Source organism: Cucumis melo, chromosome 12 (genome assembly GCF_025177605.1).
Source record: "Cucumis melo cultivar AY chromosome 12, USDA_Cmelo_AY_1.0, whole genome shotgun sequence".
Lineage (NCBI taxonomy): Eukaryota > Viridiplantae > Streptophyta > Magnoliopsida > Cucurbitales > Cucurbitaceae > Cucumis > Cucumis melo.
In genome coordinates, this window is record NC_066868.1 from 23,279,788 (window position 1) to 23,301,561 (window position 21,774).

The window sequence follows — 21,774 nt, forward strand, 5'->3', positions numbered from 1 at the left end:
TAGGGGTGGGATTTTCTACTACTACTCTTCAAGCAAGTGATTACCTTTATCCTCTAAAACTCGAGAGAAATGGGCCGGGACTATTATTTAGGCCTTATTGATCATCAAGCCCAACGAATTTTAAGGCCATAATCAAGCCCAAGTAGAGCTAGCTGCATGACTAGGCCCATTTCTCCCTAGCTATTCAATTTGTAAATTGAATGGACCTCCCTCAAGTAAAATCCAAATTGCCTTGTTGAAATGCTGTTTGTTGGCTACTCCACATACATTGCCAATACCCTACATGCTTCTCTCTCTTCTAACCTCAACTTTCACTAACACTTGTAACAAATAATTATTGAATGACTTAGCATCTTAACTAAGATTGTTTCATATATGATACTCAAAATCATACCAATTATCACAATTCTAATCATTTAAGAACATGGGTTATCTGTAATCACAAATATTAATTACAAACCAACTAAAAAGTAATCGCCTTTTCCCTGTTCCACACATGGACATGAATTCTCAAGAACAACAAACAAACAACTTTTCTAAATCTTTTTCTTTTTCTTCTTTTTTCTTGTTTTTTTTTTCTTTGAAAACAATCAAAACTTCGTTCGCTGGATTTGCTTTCCAAAGCTTATGATGAAGTTGAACAATGATATGTAGAGCTTAATGAGCTTAGAATGATTACACATTCAATCAATATAGAGAAAACAAAAGTAAAAAAAAAAAAAAAAAAAAGCAGTTATATATTTAAAGATTGATAAGAACAGCAGCTTACTTCTTTTTTCTAATATTAATTTCTAAAATAGAGAACTAAACAATTTGTGGTTGTTGCTGCTGCTGCTCATTTCCTTCCCAAGTCCATACAATATCTTTAAGGCAAGGTCTCATATCTTTGTCATAAAACTGCCTATATTCCAATGTATCTCCAGCAGTTTTCTTCACTTCCACCACAAAAAAAGAAGGTGTTACTTCAAATATCTCAGCATCTATAGCCAATTGTCCTTTCCTCCCCTGTTTGCTCCCTTGTAGTTTCACAATCCCATCTTTCTTCAATACCTGAAACCTTTCCATTTCCGCTATCTCTTCGAACTTTGACACGATAGCTGAAGCCGGTTTCTTCGTTGTGAAACGAGACTGTGGTCTTTCACTCACATCACTCTCAAATAGACCTGAGAGATCAAAGCCTGGTGAGAGAGATATGATGTCAAATGCATTGAAGGAATTATTTCTTATTGGAGCTCTAGTAGCTGTTGGTGGTTTTCCACTCTCATTGGTGTTGCTAACAGAACTTCCTCCTTCCGAACTAATGTCGAGGAAAGCGGAATGAACGTCGCTCACGGACGACATGTCTTCATTGTTTTGAAGTTGTTTTGGAGTTGTTACATTTGCTTTGAAACCTTTCTTGAACCAGGAATTTTCCATGAGTTTGGCCATGTTTATTCTGGTGTGAGGACTTGGGTCCAGGATTCTTGAAAGAAGCTTTCGAACTTCTGGGGGAAACCATTGAGGGCATTTGAATTCTCCTCTTGAGATTTTTCTGTACATTTCCATTAGATTTGGATCGTGGAAAGGGAGATAACCAGCAAGAAGAACAAACAGGACAACCCCAGATGACCAAATATCAGCTTTAGCACCGTCGTAACCTTTTTAACAAGTAGTCACCAGTGAAAATTCATCAGTTCCTAATCTAATATCTCATCAACTTTGAAAAACTTAGCATACAAAAATCAATGGTTTAAGGCCATGTCCACTTTTTCATAATCAAAATTGTTGTAATCATAATAGGTCTCTTTCTTTTGATGCAATTAATAGTAACAATTTGCGTACTTTTGATAACATTTATTTGAACATTTTGAAAATGTAATTTATACACAATTTTGATTGCTTACTTTGCATTATCTGATATAATTGTCCATCGTTGTTGTGTAGTGACAATTGATAACAATATTTATAACCATAACAATCTCTACCCGCAAAAATTGAAAAATAGTGCAAAACTATTTAAAAAAACTGTAATCAAATGAAGCCTACTCTTTGGATTACCATAACCATCGATGAAATACGTTTTCAGGAAAATAAAAAGGATTAAAATCCAATCAAACAAACACAAAGCAATCAAACCTTTCTTGTTGATGACTTCAGGGGCAACATAAGCAGGGGTACCACAAGTTGTATGAAGAAGCCCATCTTGTCTTCTAGATTCAGCCAAAGCACTCAACCCAAAATCCGAAATCTTAAGATTCCCATACTCATCAAGAAGGAGATTTTCAGGTTTAATATCTCTATGATACACACCACGACTATGGCAATAATCAACAGCACCAATAAGCTGTTGAAAATACTTACGAGCCGCATCTTCCTTGAGCTTTCCTTTAGCCACTTTATTGAAAAGCTCCCCACCTTTAACATACTCCATAGCAAAATAGATTTTGGTCCTGCTGGCCATAACCTCATAAAGTTGCACCACATTAGGATGACGAACAAGCCGCATCACAGAGATTTCCCTTTTGATTTGGTCGATCAACCCAACACGTAGAACTTTCTCTTTATCAATGATCTTAATAGCCACACTCTGGCCAGACTTGAGATTACGAGCATGGTAGACTTTAGCAAATGTGCCTTGTCCAAGCATTCTACCAAGTTCGTATCTTTGCATTAAAATACTTCCCTTTTTCTCCATTGTTGAGGAGAAGAAGAGAAACAGAGGAAAAACAGAGAGACAGAGAGAGAGAAGAAGAAGAAGAAAATGAGTTGAGAAACAAAAAAGAGAAACTCAACCGTGCCTAAAGAGGCAGGGTTGAAGGGATCTATGGCGGGGGGGAGAAGATGAGAAAAAGGGACAAATATTACAAGAATTTTGGTGTGAGAAAAGAGAGAAAATTTGGAGTTATTTCTTGTGGCTGAGAATTGGGAGGAGTAACAGAAATACAGGAAGGTGACCTTGTAAATTTAGGATTGCCTAAAAGTGGGATTTCAGAGTTGGGTTAATTTAATGTGTGATTTATAGACGTGTTTTATATTTGTGGGGTTGAACAAGAATTTGAAATGATGGGTATGAGAAATCTAATCTTTTGAGGGTGTCAAAAGCTCAAAATGACTTAAAAGGGGTCAAATTGGTGACAAGTGGCAACAGACATATGGGGGAGGTGCCAAGGGACAAAGATATGAATTTATATTGGCATCCACAAATCAAGTGGTTGTGAGATACTTTACAAGTTGGTTATGGTCATAAAAACTATTTGAATGGCCCATCTAGGATGTAGTTTTAGAAGGTTGATTGATGGAGGTGAGCTCCCCACATTTGCCAAAAGATCTTCGATGCTACTGGTTTGGATTGAGACTTTAATGTAGGATTTTGACTTTCAACGTCTTGTTGGATAACGTTTCTATCCTTTTTTAAAAAAATTAAGAAGATAAATATGTTTTATAACTAAAAAAACAATCATAACTATATAAGGGTTGTTTGAGACACCGATAATACTGAGACTATAATAATCTATCTTTTGTTAACTATTTTCTTTTCAAATTAAACCATTCATATATTATTATTATAAAACCAATATAATTATTTGACGATGTGATACATCTATAATCTCAAATACGATTTTAATTATTTACCATTCTCAGAAAAGAATATAGAGGCCCTAGAATCTACATCAGTTAGGGAAAAAATATATGAAGTGAGAAAAAACAAAATATCCATGACCATATGTATGTTTTACTAATTGGGTCAATTAGGCATAAGTCTTGGGCCTTGCAAGTTACACAAATGGACTTTGGAGGATGGCTTGAATGGGTGGAACAGAAATACTGAGAATGTTGACGACTAGGATTCTTTGGTACAAAATGAGTATCCAACCTTCGACTTCTAATAAAAAAAGAGTCGGGTAGAACTAAGTTTATTTTGACTTATGGCATTAGAAATTGAATTCGGGATTTATCATGGATATAGTATAGCTAACTAATAATGTAGTGTCAAATCTTATTGTTTATAATAAAATCCACATTTAAAATTTAATAACGACAACAACGTTAAAATTTGATAATTTTCATAGAAAATATAAAATCTTTTCAAGTCAATTGAAAATCGAAACATCCAAATTTAATCATTTTAACTCTCTATTTAACATTTTTTTTTTTGTTGGTCAGATTAACCTTCTTCTTTAAGCCTATTAATAATTTATTTTAAGCTTATTATAAGTTCAATTTACTATAAGAGGGAACCTATTTTGAGATAATCAATTAATTGAATGTTGTGAAAGGGATTGTAAACAAAATAAAAACACGATCGCAACTCATAGAAATAAAAGAAATAATGGCTCCAAACTATTATTGACCAATATGATAGGTTTGATAGCCTTAAATTGATTTTGGACGAAGTGCAAGATCCAATAATATTTTTTTTTGGATAAATCTTGAATAAAATTTAACACTTGATTCAAATAAGTAAGGTAGAAAAAATAGCACAAATTTAATTTCAATCTTCTTACGGTGTCTTGGGTTGGAAGCTACCTTTAATTTCAAGATTAATATTATAAGTTATGGACTAATTTGAGATATGCTCTGTCTGAGTTGATTGTAACATTTGAATACATTTACGTATGGGTAGTTAAATAGCAAATAAATCGATAAGGCTATCTTGGTAGTAAATTAAATTTAGCATAGGAATGAAATTGAGTTTAGTGAAAAGAAATTTAAAATTGATTTTAGTAAATGATTGTTTAGTTTAGGTGATTTGATGGAGAAACAATCTAAAAAATGACCATTAAATCGGTTTTGTTAAAGGAATTAATTTAAGTATTTGTAAGGATTGTTTACATGTATGTTTTTCTTTTCACATGTTGATTTATTGGGAAAATTATTATGAATAGTAAAAAAAAAAAAAAAAAAAAACTATTCTTAAAATATAAGAGTAAAAGAAATGTATAAATAAAGAGAGTATTGAGTACAAAAGTTTGATGTATTTTTTTTATATTTAATATATAACAATTTAATATTAAAATAAATAAAAAATCTTTTTAAAAAATTCTAATAAATGCTCATTATTCTCGGTGTTGGTCATATGTCATTCTCTTTTAGATCCAACTCGTTTTCTCTATGTCTTAAAGATACCAACTTTTAATGATTATATAATACATCAGACCTATAAATATTGTCATTTGATGGTTTCTGTGGGGGACATACATATTGAGAATTGTTAAAGAAGCAATCGAAGAAGAATTAAATATCGACAAATAATTAAGCTTCTTTCTACAAAGAACGATCTTTCTTCATTTTTAGATATAATATTAAGAGCAACATTATATGTAAAAATATTGTTATTAAATATATTAGTTCAATTCCATCTTTTTCTTATCTTGATATAGTTTATCTAAATCTCATTATTTAGGTTTGATTGTTTTATCTCTTTTCATGTTGTCATCCAAAAGTGGAATTTTAAATTTTTTTTAATAAATAAAATAGAGTAGTTTTATAGTGGTTAAATAATTTTCTAAAATAGAAAATATCCTATTTATCAATTTCTTAACTCTAAAATCTCTTTTAAAATTAAATTATAATAATTAAAAGTTACTTTTAAATATAAGAAACACAAATCTATATTATTGTTGTACAAAATAAATTGCACCACAATTTTCTTTCTTAAATTCACTACTTGAGTATACATTAATTTAGAAAAACTAGATATTGCAATGCACACTTTTCATTTTGACTTTTACGTCTAAGACTTGAATTTTGATGCAACAATTTTTTAGTAAATTTGAATTCATAACTCTTAAGAAAATGATAAACTCAAAATTATTTGGTCCCATTTCATATTGTAAGTTGTAATATTCAATCGTGCATGATATTTCAATCTATGGGATTGGTATCTTAATTAATATATATGCTTTCTATATATATAATTAGTTTAGTTGTTTTGTTTTTCATGATAAGTTTGTTTATTATTATTATTTTTTTGTTAATTTTGTTTGAGGTGCCAAACACTGCTTTAATTTCCAAGATGATTATGATGATTAGAAGCTTAATTAGTTTACTTTTGTTTATTTTAATTTGGTATGTAAATTTGCTGTGTAACTCAAAGCTTCTCCAACAATCTTAATTCGATAAATTTTGTTTTGCATATAGACTTTTTTTTTCAACTATAGATCCAAACTTTGTCGATACCATATGTTGGCATGTCGATCAAGATAGGGTCTATCTATGCCATGTATTTTGATGTCAACAAAGAATCACTCGTGACAGACCATCCATAGATGAGTTGGTTTAATCGGAAAAGTCTTTGCTAACAAATCAAAATTTTAACATTTTTGTATTATTGTAATGATTTTCATCGTAAACCTCAATCTCAAAGTTAAATTTGGAACATTGTTGCAATATTGACTCTCAATCTAAATGGTATATTTTAATTTAATGAAAAAGAATACTTAGGTTATTTAAGATTTTGCGACACTTTGTAACGAATTAAACATGCTTTACCACAATATCATAGACCGTTATCAAATAGTTTTAGTTCTAATTTTAAAGATTTATCCTTCTAATATAAGTGTTGAAGGTTACATTTAATGAATATAAAAATGTATATATGACAATAGAAATATAATGGATCACTATAAATGAATTACGTCGTACGAAATTTATATCTATTGTAAACAAAGTTATCCTATCTTAATAAAATGACATAACATAAATTGAGTTAAAGAGTTAAAAGAAACGAGACTTTCACGTCATTTAAGGAATACCTTTCAAACTTGAAACTTGCGAGAAGAATCATTTAATATTAGATATCAAAACTGAATCTTTTTTTTAATAATGCATTTTAAAAAAGTAATGTCAAAAATAGGGTGGGAGGCAAACTATTGAAAAAAATAGAGTGATTTTGTGGAAGTCGTGTACCAGGAAATCGTAGACGGGGTCCACGACTTCAATGCATGAATTAAGATATTCAATATATATATATATATATATATATTTATTTAGTATTTAATACGTGGGTCACACGTATTAAATATATTTATATATTTATGTAATATATAAATATATATATATATTTAATTTAGATCTTGTGATCCGAAACAGATTTTATATTTAATTTAGAAATAGCTTAGGTTTGTTTTGTTTGGTAATAAAATAGAAATGGTATATAGGCGTCTATTAGGTTGGTGACAATTGGGGGCGTTGGAATTTGATTTGAATCAGGTTGAAGGATATATACTGACATCATGAACATGGCGAATTAAAATCTCTACCTCTAAATCCAATCACTTCCATTTTTTAAACCTTTCTCTTTGGAACTTGTCCCCATTTCTTCTTCTTCTTCTTCATCATCATCATCATCATATATATATATAGGTATATATATATCCGTACGTTTTAATAGATTCAAGGTGAATATACCGTATAAATCACTCTCTCTACTTTATTATTCTAAAAAACATTTTATAATATAACAAAAATGAACCAAAATCTTTAAACATTATATAACAAATTTTTAAAATATATTTTTATAAATATTTTCAAATGTTTTATTGTCTATCCCTATTTCTCCAAAAATTAATAGATATAGAAGGTGATCCGGATCAATAGAATACAAATAATTAAATATTTTAAAAATTTAAAAGGTATAGAATTATTTTTTATTAATATAAATAGTTTATTTGATTTTTTTAAAAAAATTTCTACTATAAATATTCATCCATATCCATATTTTTATCATCATTTTAATTTAAGATCTCAATATTGAAACACGAACACTACAAATCTTATGAAAATAACTTTGGTTAAATACTAAACATTTAAAAGATAATCTTTGTAAATTTAAAAGAAAAAAATAGGATTCTTTGCAACCATAAACACTAATGAGGTTTATAAAGCTGGGCAAACAAAAGAATATGTTATCAATCTATAAACACAACTTTACTTTAAGTTATATTCTCACTAGTGTCAATATGATTGCATAACCAAGTCAAAGTCGGAAGAAATATATATATAGGATGAATTATGTCAATAAATATATTATTTTAGATCTGTCATTTTAATTCTTTTTTTTTTTATTAAATCAATAGACAAAAAGAGATGTACGCATATACTTGCATTAAAAATATCTAGAAGAAAATAAAGGTACGTAAAACATCGCGAATCTTATGTGCATGTTATCTTTTTTTTAACTTCATATACTTCTAATTCTATATTATTCTCTTTCTAATATATATGTATATTTTGTTAACGCCAAATTCCAATTTTTTTTTTTTTTTTCATTAGTGTTAGATTTAGTCATTTAATGATAAACACAAAACTTTTAAGTAATTTAACACTAAAAGTCCCGTAAGGACTCAAATTTGGTTAATGCGGCAAAAGATTATGAAATTCATAAAATTTAAGAGCGTAGTGATTAAATTTATAAAATTAAAAAAGGAAATCAATAATTGGAATTAAAAATGATGTCTTCATCTTTTTGGAGTGAACGTCAGCATAAATACGTAAGGTGATGTAAGCATTTGCCTCGGTGGCGTCCGTAGCTTAAGTTCAGAGGTGAATTTTATTAAAAGAAAAACTTCAACTATTTTCTCTAAAATTAAATTAGATTTGTTTTCTAGGTAAAATAAAATTCGAAACTAAGATTTTTTTAGTTATTTATTATATAAAAATGAGGTTGATTAATTAATAATTAATTGCAATCTGCATATCAAACAAATGCAAATCACGTGAACTGAACGTGGGGATTCACCAGTTGATGGAGATAAAAACAGTGTCGCACGTGCGTGTCCCTTAATGTAATGACGTGATACGTGTCCCGAAACCATGGAATCTTCAATTGATCTTATTCAACAAATATATATATTACGACAAGATTTAGATAGATGTAAGATTTTTATGTGTATATTTTTTCTATTGTAGATCACTCAATCTTGATGTTCTTTTGCTATTGGATTCTTTTAAAGGACTTTTCTTTTCTTAATTCGTGAGATTGTAATCAATTCGTTTTGGTTTGATTTGCGAGTCAAATTGGAACCAAACTACTAAAATTTGGAGAGGTTGAAAATTCGTGACAAACTATCAAAGAATGTCAATCGAATGACGCCAAATCGATTACTAATTGTTTACTTGCTTTGTTTGTTTGTTAGTTAACATTTCTTTAATTGAATGTGACCTAATATTTGTCTTCAAACGAGGTAAGAATCTACGTTACGTTGTTGAACTAACCCAAGAGTCAAGCTATGAATTTAGCAACACACTAGATGAATAAAAGTAAATCAAACTAAAATTGTTTATATTCATTCTAGAATTGAAGTAGAGTTTCCTACTTCATCATCTGAAATCATTTATTTTTTTTAATTAAATTATTTAACTATTTTTACTACGAAGATAAATATTCAATCGTCTTGATTATATTTGATCCACACGATACTAAAGTTTAAAAAAGAAAGTTTAAGAATCATTTCTTACTTTTATTTTTTAATTTTAAAGAAATCTATGGAGATCTATTTCAATAGGTATGTGTAATAAAAACGGGATGGTTTTGGATTGGAATATTTTTTAGGATGTTATTGTACCTAAAAAGAAAACTAATGAAAGAAAAGAAGGGAAAAGGTTTTGAATGGGAACACAAAGTTAAGGTAAACGAGCCGCCTTGCGAATTGTGACAAGCAATACAGAAAAAATAAGAAGAGAAAGAAAGTAGAGTCCAAAATGGTAATACCGAAGAAGGAAAGAAAAGTTAGTTTGGAAGTATTAGGTATGCCTATTTCTCAGTGTACACTCCAGAGTTTGAGAAGTGCAACTCTCTTTGCTTCATGAGCTCTTTTGTCTTCATCCTTACTCTTGATATGCTTTTTTTTTAATAAATATAATATATATATATATATATATATATATGTATGTATATATGTCTGTATGTATGTATTTGTGTAATCCATTCAAAAGAAAGAGATAATCAACAAAAAAAAAAAAAAAAAAAAAAAACAAAAAATCGGTATTCATTGCACGCATCACAATATCCTCTGCTCCAATTTCGGTTGGAACCAAAATAATCTCATTATTACCTTCCCCGCCCGGAGAAACTTTTAGTTGTTCTATGTATCCTCAATTTTCAATAATATTAATTCTATTTTAAATGCTACCTTCATTCCTACACTTTGTATAATCTTATATTTTAATTTCGTGTTTTATTATAGCTAGATAGATAATTAGGCTTTAGATTCGTTCTATTAGTTAAATTGTTTGGTTCTAGTTCGTTATTAGACCATAGTATTTTATTCACCAAATACAGCATTATTGTATACTCTTTCATATGTATGGCGCAACCCAATGCTTTTTTCAAGTTTGTAATCTAATCTTTTGCCTCAAAATATTGAAATAAAAAATATTCACTCTTGACAGTGATATATGTTGTATATGTAAATCCTAGATGTGAAAATATGCCAAATTCCTATGAAAAAAAAAAACCGAAAGGATATAGGTAAAAAAACTAATAGATTAGACCTAAATCGATATGCTGAAATAATAAATAAGAACCAATGAAATGAAAACTCATAAATAGAGTTCGGGTTCGAATTACATAGATAAGTCATGTATATAATGATAGACAAATGAAAGACTTTCGAAAGATTCTTATCCATCCACTTGATATTTTGAAAATGGGTTGGTTGAACTTGCAATTTGACTCGTTCAACTGGCATAAGTTAACAATGGAATTTGATTCCACTGGACGGTACCAACGAAATCTAGTGCGAACTCCCATTTCATTTTTTATTAAATTAACCGACGAATAGTTATAGTTATGTATATTTTTGTAAGCTTATCTTCTATATGAGTAGTTTTTAATTTTATGTTTTAGTTTTTGCTTCACACACCAATATATAAGTTCTATTTTATTTGTTTTTATTCAACTCAATGTTCTTATAATTTGTTTCAATATTTCAAATTTTTTTAAAATAAAAATAAAAATAGAGGGTGTGTAATCTAAGAAGGGGACGTGAGAGAGTTTGTTTTGAGAAGAAAAAAAAGGACCAAAAGTAGTTTTTTGATTTAGATGTGTTGATTATGTTTTGGAGTTGACATAAAAGATTCATGGAATATATTGACAATATATTTTTGTTATTTATTAATTTAAATAATATGATAAATTTAGAGAATAGGTATCAAAATATTGGAAGTCATTTCGACATCTTGTAAGAGAGTTAGCAAAAACCTAACGATAAAAACCAAAATAACGTATCAGACTCATAATTTTTTGATAAACAATATTAAATACACCATTTGAAATATGGAATTCTTTTTCATAAATCAAGGAATTCTTCGATTAAGGAAGACTACAACAAGAAACAAACAACAAAGGATATATATATATATATCTCGAAAACTCTTCTTTAGTTGGTTAAGTTTAATAAATGGTTGATTTTCATAAATACAACAAAACATCCAAATATTTATGACTCGGGGTAACAAAATAAAAAATCTCATGAAACCGACAAGCTTTTTTCATAAATTCTAGGTTTGTCCTTGATATTCTTCTCTTACAGATTTTCTTTCTTACTTTTATTCATCTTCTTTTGCTTTTTTCTTTCTTTTTTTTCTTTCTTCATCTTTCTCTTTCCTTCTTACAACTCTTCTTTCAAAATATCAAAATCGATTAAATATCATTTTGATATGATCTAAACGATCGTTTAGCATGGTCGGTACAATCGTTTAGATTTGAAACCATTTTTCCATTGTTTAAAAAGAATTGCATGATCATGTAGATATGATCTAAACAATCGTTTTACCATAGTCAACCTAATTGTTTAGGCTCATCAACACGATCAGTTAGATTTGAAGTCTTTTTTCCCATCGTTAAAAAAGAATTACACGATTGTGTATCATTTTCCTACACACATTCCTTATACAATTGCGTATCATGATTGTTTAGAGGAAGAATAATACGTGTGTGTGATCGATTAATCTCGTGCTGACTAAGGATATTTTTGATATTTATCATTATGTGTCTGTAGTTTTTTTTTTTTTTTGTTTGTTTTCAAAATTGCCATATACAATGTAAATGTTTTGCAAAAATAACCTTTTATGTACATGTAGTTTTTATTTATTTGGTTAAATTTTTATTTAAATTTACTTCAAAGTATTTTGAGTGTACAGTGACAAGTTGAAGATGAATTGTAATTGGGAAACTTAAAACAAAAAGTAAAGAAAAAGAGGGACGCAGAAAGGACAAAAATGGAAAAAGAAAAAATAGTAAAGACAGGTGGCAGCAGACCATTGTGGAAGGTAGGGTTGTGTTGGAAGTTGAGAGACAGCATAAATACAGGAAAGCATTTGTAAGAAAAAGCAGAAACATCATCCCTCATCCCTCATCCTTTATCACATCCGATTCCATGGCAACGGATGATATGTGTAGCAGTAGCAGCACCACCACCACCAAGAAGAAGCAACAACAAGAAGAAGAAAGTGGTTTGTCGACTACTCACGAAGAACGTTGCCGCCGCTGCTTCGAAGAATGGATGCAACTTCAACGCGAAGACTTAACCCACCTCCTCGAATCCCTTCACCAACCAACAAACAACAACAGCCAAGAAACAAACGACACCACCAGTACTGTCATTCGCAATTGCATCTCTCATTTCGATCACTACATCTCCAAACGCAACCTCTTAGCTCAAGAATACCCTTCCCCTCTTTTTGCACCAACATGGTGCACTTCCTTAGAAAAGTCCCTCCTCTGGATGGCCGGTTGCCGACCCTCCATTTTCATTCGCTTAACCTACGCACTCACTTCCTGTAGTACTGAACCCTTAACTAATGATGGTGATAATAAAAATAGTAATAGTTTTATTGGTATAGGGGAACTGTCTCCTAGTCAGATGACACGTGTGAATGGGCTACACATGAGAACAATAAAAGCGGAGCAGAAACTGACGGATGAATTGGCGAGCTGGCAGGAGGAGTTGGCGGATGATCCGATTGCGGTGATAGTGGCGAAAGGGGATTGCGGGGATAAGGTGGTGATGAATAATGAAGAGGCGGAGATGGCATTGAAGGAACATGAGAAAGTTATGGGAGAAGTGATTGGGAAAGCGGATAAGTTGAGGTTGAATACGATGAAGGAATTAGTGTTGGAGATTTTTAAGCCAACGCAAGCACTTCAGTTTTTGGTTGCCAGTAAGAAGCTTCAGCTTTCTTTACATCAATGGGGGAAACGTAGAGATGAGAAGCAACGCAGAATCAGATCTTATCGCTCGATCTCTCATTAGAATACAACATATATCAATAATAAATAATACCCCAACTCCTAAACTATATCATCATCATCACAATCACCCCATCTAACTCTCTCTCTATCTCTTTCTGCTTTTTTATTTTTATTTTTTAATTTCTAGACTACGAGTAAGAATATGTTGTTTTCTTGTTTCTTAATCTATTAAATATGCTAATTAGTCGCTACCAGACTATACTCTCATAATCATTCCTCATTTTTAGTGGCAATGTTCTCTATCGAAAAAGATAAAAGCACAAAATTTCATATTTTTATTATTATATTCTTCTATAAAAAAGAGTGTAGCTTGGAATATTACATACTCAAAAATACTAATAGACTTCTATCTGATTTCTATTTTGTAGGCTTTTATCCAATTTCTATACAGAGGTATAGAATCTTACTATACAAATTAAAATGTAATATAATATAGAGGTGGTTCTTCATAGTTTGGACTAATCCACTCACCTATAAGTAGTTATTACAATTTGAATTAGAATCTCATTGGCCTTTGTTTGTCATGTCGAACCTCTATCTTTGTGATCGGCCAATTGGACTTTCTATCTCTATAGAATACAATCTTCATCTTGGCTCATCTCAATAAATCTAACCATAAATTTTTTTTGTTTAGGACAATAGGTAAAGTGAAGAAATAATACTAACTTTCAATTCTGGATATATAAACTTTTTATTTTGTTTCATCTAACTTTCAACTACTTTTAATTTAACTTCTATATTTTAAAATATTGTTAAAATTTTACAGAATTTCTTATCTCTATACATGGATAAATTGACTAGGAACTAAATGACTACCTTTCACTTAATTTGTATGATACTTTTCATGTTAAAAGCTTACAAATTAAGAACCACAAGAACTATCAACTATGTATACTTTTTTATATATATAAATTTGTGAGTGAAAAGATTGAATTCTAACTTTTAAATTTATATAAAAAACCCATAAACTTTAAGATTATTTAACAAATCTATAAACTTTAAGATTATTTAATAAATCTTTAGACTTTAAATTTTGTTTCTAATAGATTTCTTGATTTACGTATCAATTCCAAGCTTTCAATTTTTGTATAGTAAACTTGTGAAGATGTAAGAAACTTGAAAGGACGAAGGAGAAGGACATATTAAACATATTTTGAAATTCAGTAACCTATTAGATAAAAAAAAGAGACCGAGAAATTGATAGATCTATTACCCTCGTTTTAAAATTAACAAACAAATTGATACAAACTTAAAAACTCAGAGACTATAAGTAGATTCAACCTAAAAGTTTATGTTTGTTAACGAAAATTGGTTTATATAAAGGCCATAGAATGTTAGAAAATGGCAAAAACCAATTGTGGGAAATAGAGAAATGAACAGTAACCGAAAGCAGAGAGTTTAGGAATTGTGAAATGGTGAGGTGAAAATGCATTGCTGAAAAAGAAAAAGAAAAAAAGAAAAAGGAATGTACATAACTGGAAAAGAGGAACGAGCTAAAACAAATTGTTACAATACAAAAGGAGATGGGTATAAGCAGCAAAATTTGGGGGGTTTATCTAAATAAATCTAGTAAAAGGGGGGGATTTTTTTTTTAAACAAATTTATGTATTATTTCACTCCATTTGAGATGCACTTTGTGTATTAGAAATTTTACATCCCAAACTTTGATAAATAGAGATTACACAACCAAGTATGTAACAAAAAAAAAAAAAAAGAAAAAAAAAAAAGAAAAAGAAAAAGAAAAGAACAGCACCCCCCCCCTACTTCACAAACTCCAAAACCACACCCTTATTGCAATATCAGCATATGCTAGAAAGAAATTGTGGAAAAGAATCTGAATCAAATGAATTGTGAGGGCTTGCTTACATGAAAAAACCAAGAAAAAAAGGAGGAAAAAGAAAAAAAAGAAAAAGAACAAGAAAAGGGTTCCACTTTCCAAATGCCATGTGTTGTAGAGACTGAGAGCAAAGCAAATGAAGAGCAGGGGAGGAGCCAGAGTTTGAAAGAGGCTATGTTTGGTTTTAGATATTAACACAGAAGAAAAAAAAAACATACTATACTTGGCAACAATGGAGACAGAAGGAGACACAAGTGTTGTAGTTGCTGTTGTTGTTCAAGTAGCCTCCACAGATAAGATCTCCAGTTCAGCCCACCAAAGAGGAGACAGTCTTGGGACCGATTGGTCCGGCGATAAACCGATCACTTCCCTTAGTTTTGGAGTTATGTCTTTCATCGTTGGTCTCATTCTTGGATCTGATTTGATACAATCTTGGATCACTTCACAGATTACATCCAGTTCATTGTTTTTGAATGATTTCAGACTTTGATCAATCATGTAGCTAATACTCCTCTTGTCATTTAGAAACTCTGCAGCCTGCAGATGTTCATAACATAAAACCAGATTATGTAACAGAAATATCCATTTGACCAAATCTATATTTGTTTGTTTTAGTTCTTGAGGTTTGGACTATTATTCTGAACCTACCCAGTTCACAAGAGGCCCTTGTTCTTCTGAGTATGGGAGCTTTCCTGAGATGATTTCAAGCAACAGTACTCCGAAACTGTACACATTTGATTCTGGGTCGGCGAGGGGTGGCAACTCAGAGTGCTCAGTATTATCATGGTTGCTGCCGTTCCTATATTTCGATATCCCATTTGATAAGAAAATTATCTCTGCAATCTGAAAAAGCATGGGAAGTGATGATGATAAGAAAGACTGTTACAAACTGTAACCAAAGTAACAAAATGGAGATTTATATGTGGAATACCTTCGCAGCGTAATCATCAGTTAGATAAATAGATGTTGACGTTAGATTAGTATGTGCCACTGGGGGATTTAGATCATGATGCATATACTGAAGGCAATATGCTGTTCCCATAATTATCCTCATCCTTGCCCCCCAGTCAAGATGTTCAACTTCTTTAACTGAACACAAAGAACAACATTTGGGTTAACCACAGAAAGTAGAGCCTCAAAATACTTGAATAAAATTTGCATCCCATTGTTGCCTCAGAAAAATTACCATGTAGGTGCTCGAAAAGAGTTCCGTTTGGTGCATACTCGAACACCATCATCCTAGTAAAGGGTTCTTCCTCCTCACAATAGCCAAGAAGATTAACAAAATTCTTGTGGTTGATTCGCGATAACGTATCAATCTGCACAAGTTATTGATGGTGTTAATGATGAAGTTGAATCTTTGAGTTCTACAAAGGGAACAAGAGTGTGAAGGAAAAACAATTAAAAGAAAAGGAAAACCTTCTTCCTATAGGTTTGCTCTGAACTCTTTGACCAATCTTTAGAGGAAGTAACTGAGACGGAGGCAACAGCAATTTCTACTCCACTTGATAGTGTTCCTTTGTAGATGGTACAACAATCAAAAGTGTCGATGATATTGCTGAAATCCTCACAGGCTACTTCCAATTCTGGTCGATTTAATTTGGGTGCCCCTAAGTAAGAAAAACAAACACAAATAAGCCCCCAATCATCAAAACAGTACACAATGAAGTCGATTCATTTCTTAAAAAAAAAAAAAAAAAAAAAAAACCTGTTATGAATGCTTTCTGCAACTGCCCGCTCAATCCAGTCTTCCAAGGACCAATGGTTGTCACTCCTCGGCTTCGGCACATACAGAAGATTATTGTAGCCAAAATAACTGATAAAGATACACCTCCAATTATGATAACATACTTCCAGAAATTTCTAGAATCATCAGTTTGATTTTGTTGAGTTGTCAGTGGATCTGAGGAGGACGAAGTATTTCGTGCTTGGGGATGGGAAAGAGGAGGGGCTGGTGTAGGCGTAGTTCCCTGTTTATGTTTCTTTGGTACAGCTGGAAAAGTGCCACTACTTCTGGAACTTGTAACGGTATTGACTGAATCTGAAGAGGGCAATGAACTGCTAACAGGTGCAGCCGCAAGGTTGCTCGATTCATCAAGAAGCTTACGCCGATGAGTATTGGCAATATTCTGTGCACTTTCGTCCACTTCTTCTAGAACAGAACCTGTTCAAATACAAGACAGTATAATTCCATATATCTTATAAAGAGTCATTTCCAAAGTTCATGAATGGAAGTTTTCAACGTTCAGTACTTACTAGGTAGATAATCATCATTACTTTCCTTATGGTCAGGCTGAGAGTCCTTCCCATGCTTGAGCCTTGAAGAAGAAGCAAGCAATTTCAACAATCAAACAAGAAACATCTTCGCTATAACAATGCTTGGGACAGAAGACAATTAAAAGATGAATCACATTCCAATACATACAGCGGATTTGGCAAGGTGCTTAAGTATCGAACAAATGAATTATCTTCACTTGCAGATGCATCTGAACTTTTCATATAAATGGGATTTCTCTGCCAGATGCTACCCCATTAAAGGAGCAGATAAAGTGTTAATACATCAAACACTATCGATGACAAGTAGAACATTGCAGAAAACATTCAGACATTGATCATCATATTGGCATCAACTACACTGAACTAGATAAAACTCAACTTTAGATTGAATATCTTTGGATTTGAAATGCTACTTACATTAGGTAAGTACAAAGAAAAGTAATTTGAAGGGAAAATATACCGACAGAAAGCTCATACCAGTGACCAAGGTTTCTATATACACTGCCAACTTCAGCATCCCATAGAAATACGAGGTCATCATCAAACTGTAATTCGTAGAGAGAGCTGAGATTCTGAAGCTCTAATGGGACACTGCCCTCAAATTCATTGTCACAAAGCAACCTGAGATTGTTAACAGAAAAAAACTTAGAATCAAACTTTTCTTTGCCAATGCCAATAAAGTGTTGGAAGAAATCTAGACACAAAAATGATTTGTTGAAGTTAAAACTTACAAGTACTTTAGATTAATAATCCTGCTTATTTCTGTAGGAATTGTTCCACTTAAGTTATTTTCCCTCAAATCCAACAACTTCAACTGTGTTAGTCCTTCAATTTCACGAGGAATGGTGCCAAAGAAACAATTCTTATAGAGAATACTGTCAATGCATAAAGAAGGATTAAAAAAAGGAAACATTTTAAGTAAGGATCCATAATATCAAAATAATCTAAGAAACTAACTTCATTTGTTAGACGAAAAAGCTTACAGCGATTGTAAATGAATAAGTCTCCCAAGTTCTGGTGCCAAAGTTCCTTTTAACATAAGACCACTCAGATCCCTAAAACATATAGAAATGGAACATCAAAATTTTCATTATCACATGGAACAAAAGGAACTTGTCTAAGGTATGTCTAGTCTACAAGATTTTTTATTTACAGGACTATTCAAGCTCAGCACCATGAATATTATGATTCGTTGGTTATTTTAACGTGATACATCTACTATAAGAAGATGGTATTGGAGAGCATACAGCTTGTGCACTTCGCCATTGACGCAATGAACACGAGCCCATCTGCAAGGATCATTCTCATTCGGGTTCCAATCATCAAAAGCAGCATGAGGATCAGAAGTTACTTGAGCCCGGAATGCTAATAGCGCCAATCCTACATTCCCAACAATGGAACCCCACGAGGCCGGCAACAAAATATGAATTCAATCTCCATTTGATGGGGAAGGAAAAACAAAGAAAAGAGACACAAACAACCAAGATTTACCTTCATCATTAAGTGAGAAACAAACTTCAATACCGGAAACAACAATCAAAGCCAAGAAAGTTGAAAACCGAAATGCTCGTGGGATCCATCCATCCCCCATTTCTTGGTGATCACAATGCAGCAGAGTTCAATAGCCGCAGAGCTATGCAATAGACTACACAAAATCGCCAGGTTTTCTATGCAAACTATCCCGACGAAAGCACTTGAAACCGGAGTCGAGTATTGATCAAAACAAAAAAAAAAAAAAAAAAAAAAAAAAAAAGGAAAAACTTGGTATGGGTAAATTGGGCTAAACTAAGAAAAGACCTATGTTACAATTTCATTTGAAATCACAAGGGCTGCCGCGACCAGCAACCGTATAAGGGTCCCTCATCTTTGGTTTCTCAAATCGGTTTCACAAACCCTTTTCCGGCAAGAAGCTCATTACCCAGCTCAACAAGGCTGAATCCACAGAATCCCTGAAAATCATCCAATACAAACTCAAACGTTAGACATTTCACAAAATGATATCAGCAGAACAATGGATCATAACAAAAATTTCAGAATGAAAGAATACCCTCATCATCAAGCAAGCAAAGAAAAAAGAAAGGCAATGAGAGAAAAAAGTAAATACCGTGGGAAGGAAAAAGTGCAGAAGAATCTCCGTTTGGGATGTTGATAGAGATGTAAAAAAAAATTACAAGGATTGTCTGAAAATGTAAAATTAGAGAACCCCACAAAGAAAATTTGGTAAGAATCTTTGTAAGGAAGAAGAACGTCGGTGGGTGGGTCGATTAGAAACAAAAAGGAAAAAGATGTTGAGACGAAAGGCAGCAAAGAAAAAGAAAAAATGGGATAAAAAGATAAAGAAGAAAGAAAGATTTTGTTTGTTTGAAATTTTCTTTTCAATTACTGCCCCTTGAGGATGATCTCAGAGCAGTTTCTCTTCGACCATCTTCTGGGTCTCAACCAGGTCTCTGCCTCTGTCTCCGTCTCTCTGTTTTTCTCTCTCTCTAATTTTCTCTCTCCTTACCAGCTTCTTGTTTTCCCTTTCTCTTTCTCCAATCCCTCTGCTTTGCACCAAGCCGGGATGGGATTTTTTTTCGTAAAAAAAAAAAATCATCAAAATTAGTGAATAATAATATATAATTAATAATTAGATGTTCTTGGATGTGGGCGTGGTTAAACCGTTGAGAGAGTTGGAAAACACTATCCGTTTCAAACTGTCCATTCGGCGGCACAGAGACAGGGAGAGAGAGAGAGAGTGGAAATCGATGATTAGTGGTTTAGAGGGTCTCCATTTCCGTCGTAAAAGGACGCGCTTTCATCTTCTTATTCTTTTTTTAATTCCGTTCCGTTGACCAAGCCTTCACTTCTCTCCCCCCCTTCTTCTTCTTCTTCCCTTCTTTTCGTGCCTACCTCTCTCTCTCTCTCTCTCTCTGTTTTTATTCATTTTTTGTTTTCCATTTATTTCACAGCAAAAACTTTACTATATTCCCTCGATAGATTATCTAGGAGCTTCGATTTTGCCACCTCAAACTTCCCATTTCCTCTCCTTCTTCATTTTCAATCAAACAGAAAAACAGAGCAAAACTTCCCTTCTCTCTCAACTGTCAAAAACTACACCTTTTTTCATAATTCAGAAATGTCCTCAAAATCTTATCTCGTGGTTTTGTTTAACATGATCCATCTTCCAATGTTCCTTTTCTTCCCTTCTTAATATGCGTTGGTATTTTTCCTCGAGTTGTTTTTACAGAGCTTGTTCTAAACAAGATGTTTTGGGATTGTATTTGTTTGGTAAGGGAATTTGATTCAATATATAAATTTGATAACAAGGAATCTAATCAAACCCAAAGTTATCTTTCATTTCGGAAATGTTTACAGTCGGAGATTAAAGAGTGAATTCCACGACTAATTTTTTTTTATAACAATATTTATAAATCATAATATCCAATTATTATATTTACACAGTTTTTCTTTAAAAAATTAACTTGTTTTATGTTATAATTATTATTCATAATATCATAATTTAATAAAAGTAAGAGTTTACAACATAACTAATATAATACTATATTAGTTAATGTTTTCTTTTTCCATTTTATCATAATTCAAAAGGTAAAAAAAAAAAGTATTAGATTACACAATCCAAACATAGTTCAAACTATTTATCTAACACATATTTATTTGGTAAATCTCAAAATATAAATAAAATGTCAAACACAACTTAAATTTCTAATCAACATATTTATATAAACTTGTTCGACATTGTTCATATTTTTTGAAAAATGATAAAGCTATTAAAAATATTTTTATAAATCGATGAAATCTAAAATATTTATTATGTTTTTGTAAATATTTTGTTTATATTGACATTTTAAAAATACTTGAGAGGGTATAAAAATCAAAATTAGTAATTCAACAACGCACTAACGAGAGTTAGATTGGTTGGTGGAAAAGTTGCCAATTAGAACATGAATTTAGAAATAGACTAATACAAAATAGTAGTCAAATTTTTGCTCTATCAATTAATGACTTACTATTTCTAATTTATTGATTTCCTCAATATAAATCCACGGCCTTGAAGATGTGAAAAAGACAATACAATTCAACGATGTGACAAATTCAAGTAAGTTTTATAAAGCAAAACTAAGTGCTCTAATCAAGCACACAAAGATTCAAAATTAGCAATTTTTTTAGTCTTGGAGTCCTTTATGTATCTATCCAAAGCCTACACGTCTCTGCACTTTATAATTTTTTATAGACCTTTCAATCTCACCTTTTACTAAATATTTAATATCTCAACCTTCCCTGTCATCCAATTAATCATTGATTTTCTTGCTTGGGACCATGGGTTGACAAATGACAAACCTCAGATTTTATATTGCTGGGTGGAAGTTCAAGCACAAAAACTCCTTGGTGTTAAAAGTTAATACCTTTGTTGTAAGATGCTTGACAG

The 21,774-nt window shown here is 31.6% G+C and overlaps 3 protein-coding genes across 3 annotated transcripts; 1 reads left to right on the forward strand and 2 right to left on the reverse strand.

Moving 5' to 3' along the window:
* Nucleotides 1–715: 715 nt before the first annotated feature.
* On the reverse strand, nucleotides 716–3,050 carry LOC103486963 (CBL-interacting serine/threonine-protein kinase 20). Its single transcript, XM_008445136.3, has 2 exons — nucleotides 2,116–3,050; nucleotides 716–1,637 (listed from the first exon to the last, which is right to left on the reverse strand). Exons 1-2 carry the CDS (start codon nucleotides 2,672–2,674, stop codon nucleotides 805–807), a joined length of 1,392 nt encoding a protein of 463 aa, XP_008443358.1. The 5' UTR covers nucleotides 2,675–3,050; the 3' UTR covers nucleotides 716–804.
* A 9,051-nt stretch (nucleotides 3,051–12,101) lies between these two features.
* LOC103486954 (protein DOG1-like 1) lies at nucleotides 12,102–13,520 on the forward strand. Its single transcript, XM_008445125.3, has one exon. It carries the CDS (start codon nucleotides 12,360–12,362, stop codon nucleotides 13,233–13,235), a length of 876 nt encoding a protein of 291 aa, XP_008443347.2. The 5' UTR covers nucleotides 12,102–12,359; the 3' UTR covers nucleotides 13,236–13,520.
* A 1,534-nt stretch (nucleotides 13,521–15,054) lies between these two features.
* LOC103486944 (protein MALE DISCOVERER 2) lies at nucleotides 15,055–20,576 on the reverse strand. The gene is made up of 14 exons (XM_051080558.1): nucleotides 19,453–20,576; nucleotides 18,840–19,297; nucleotides 18,596–18,728; nucleotides 18,332–18,403; nucleotides 18,080–18,223; nucleotides 17,826–17,969; nucleotides 17,497–17,595; nucleotides 17,328–17,389; nucleotides 16,780–17,235; nucleotides 16,491–16,681; nucleotides 16,258–16,390; nucleotides 16,003–16,160; nucleotides 15,720–15,914; nucleotides 15,055–15,608 (listed from the first exon to the last, which is right to left on the reverse strand). Exons 2-14 carry the CDS (start codon nucleotides 18,937–18,939, stop codon nucleotides 15,348–15,350), a joined length of 2,148 nt encoding a protein of 715 aa, XP_050936515.1. The 5' UTR covers nucleotides 18,940–19,297; nucleotides 19,453–20,576; the 3' UTR covers nucleotides 15,055–15,347.
* Between the last annotated feature and the right edge of the window lie 1,198 nt (nucleotides 20,577–21,774).

Excerpts from the sequence above, each read along its gene's own strand:
- LOC103486944 (XM_051080558.1), bottom strand. The coding sequence starts at position 18,939 with ATGGGGGATGGATGGATCCCACGAGCATTTCGGTTTTCAACTTTCTTG. Across the intron at positions 18,729-18,839 it reads TTTCTCACTTAATGATGAAG|GATTGGCGCTATTAGCATTC; the intron begins GTAAATCTTGGT and ends TTGGGAATGTAG. Across the intron at positions 18,224-18,331 it reads CTTATTCATTTACAATCGCT|TATTCTCTATAAGAATTGTT; the intron begins GTAAGCTTTTTC and ends ATGCATTGACAG.
- LOC103486954 (XM_008445125.3), top strand. The coding sequence starts at position 12,360 with ATGGCAACGGATGATATGTGTAGCAGTAGCAGCACCACCACCACCAAG.
- LOC103486963 (XM_008445136.3), bottom strand. The coding sequence starts at position 2,674 with ATGGAGAAAAAGGGAAGTATTTTAATGCAAAGATACGAACTTGGTAGA. Across the intron at positions 1,638-2,115 it reads TGAAGTCATCAACAAGAAAG|GTTACGACGGTGCTAAAGCT; the intron begins GTTTGATTGCTT and ends CTTGTTAAAAAG.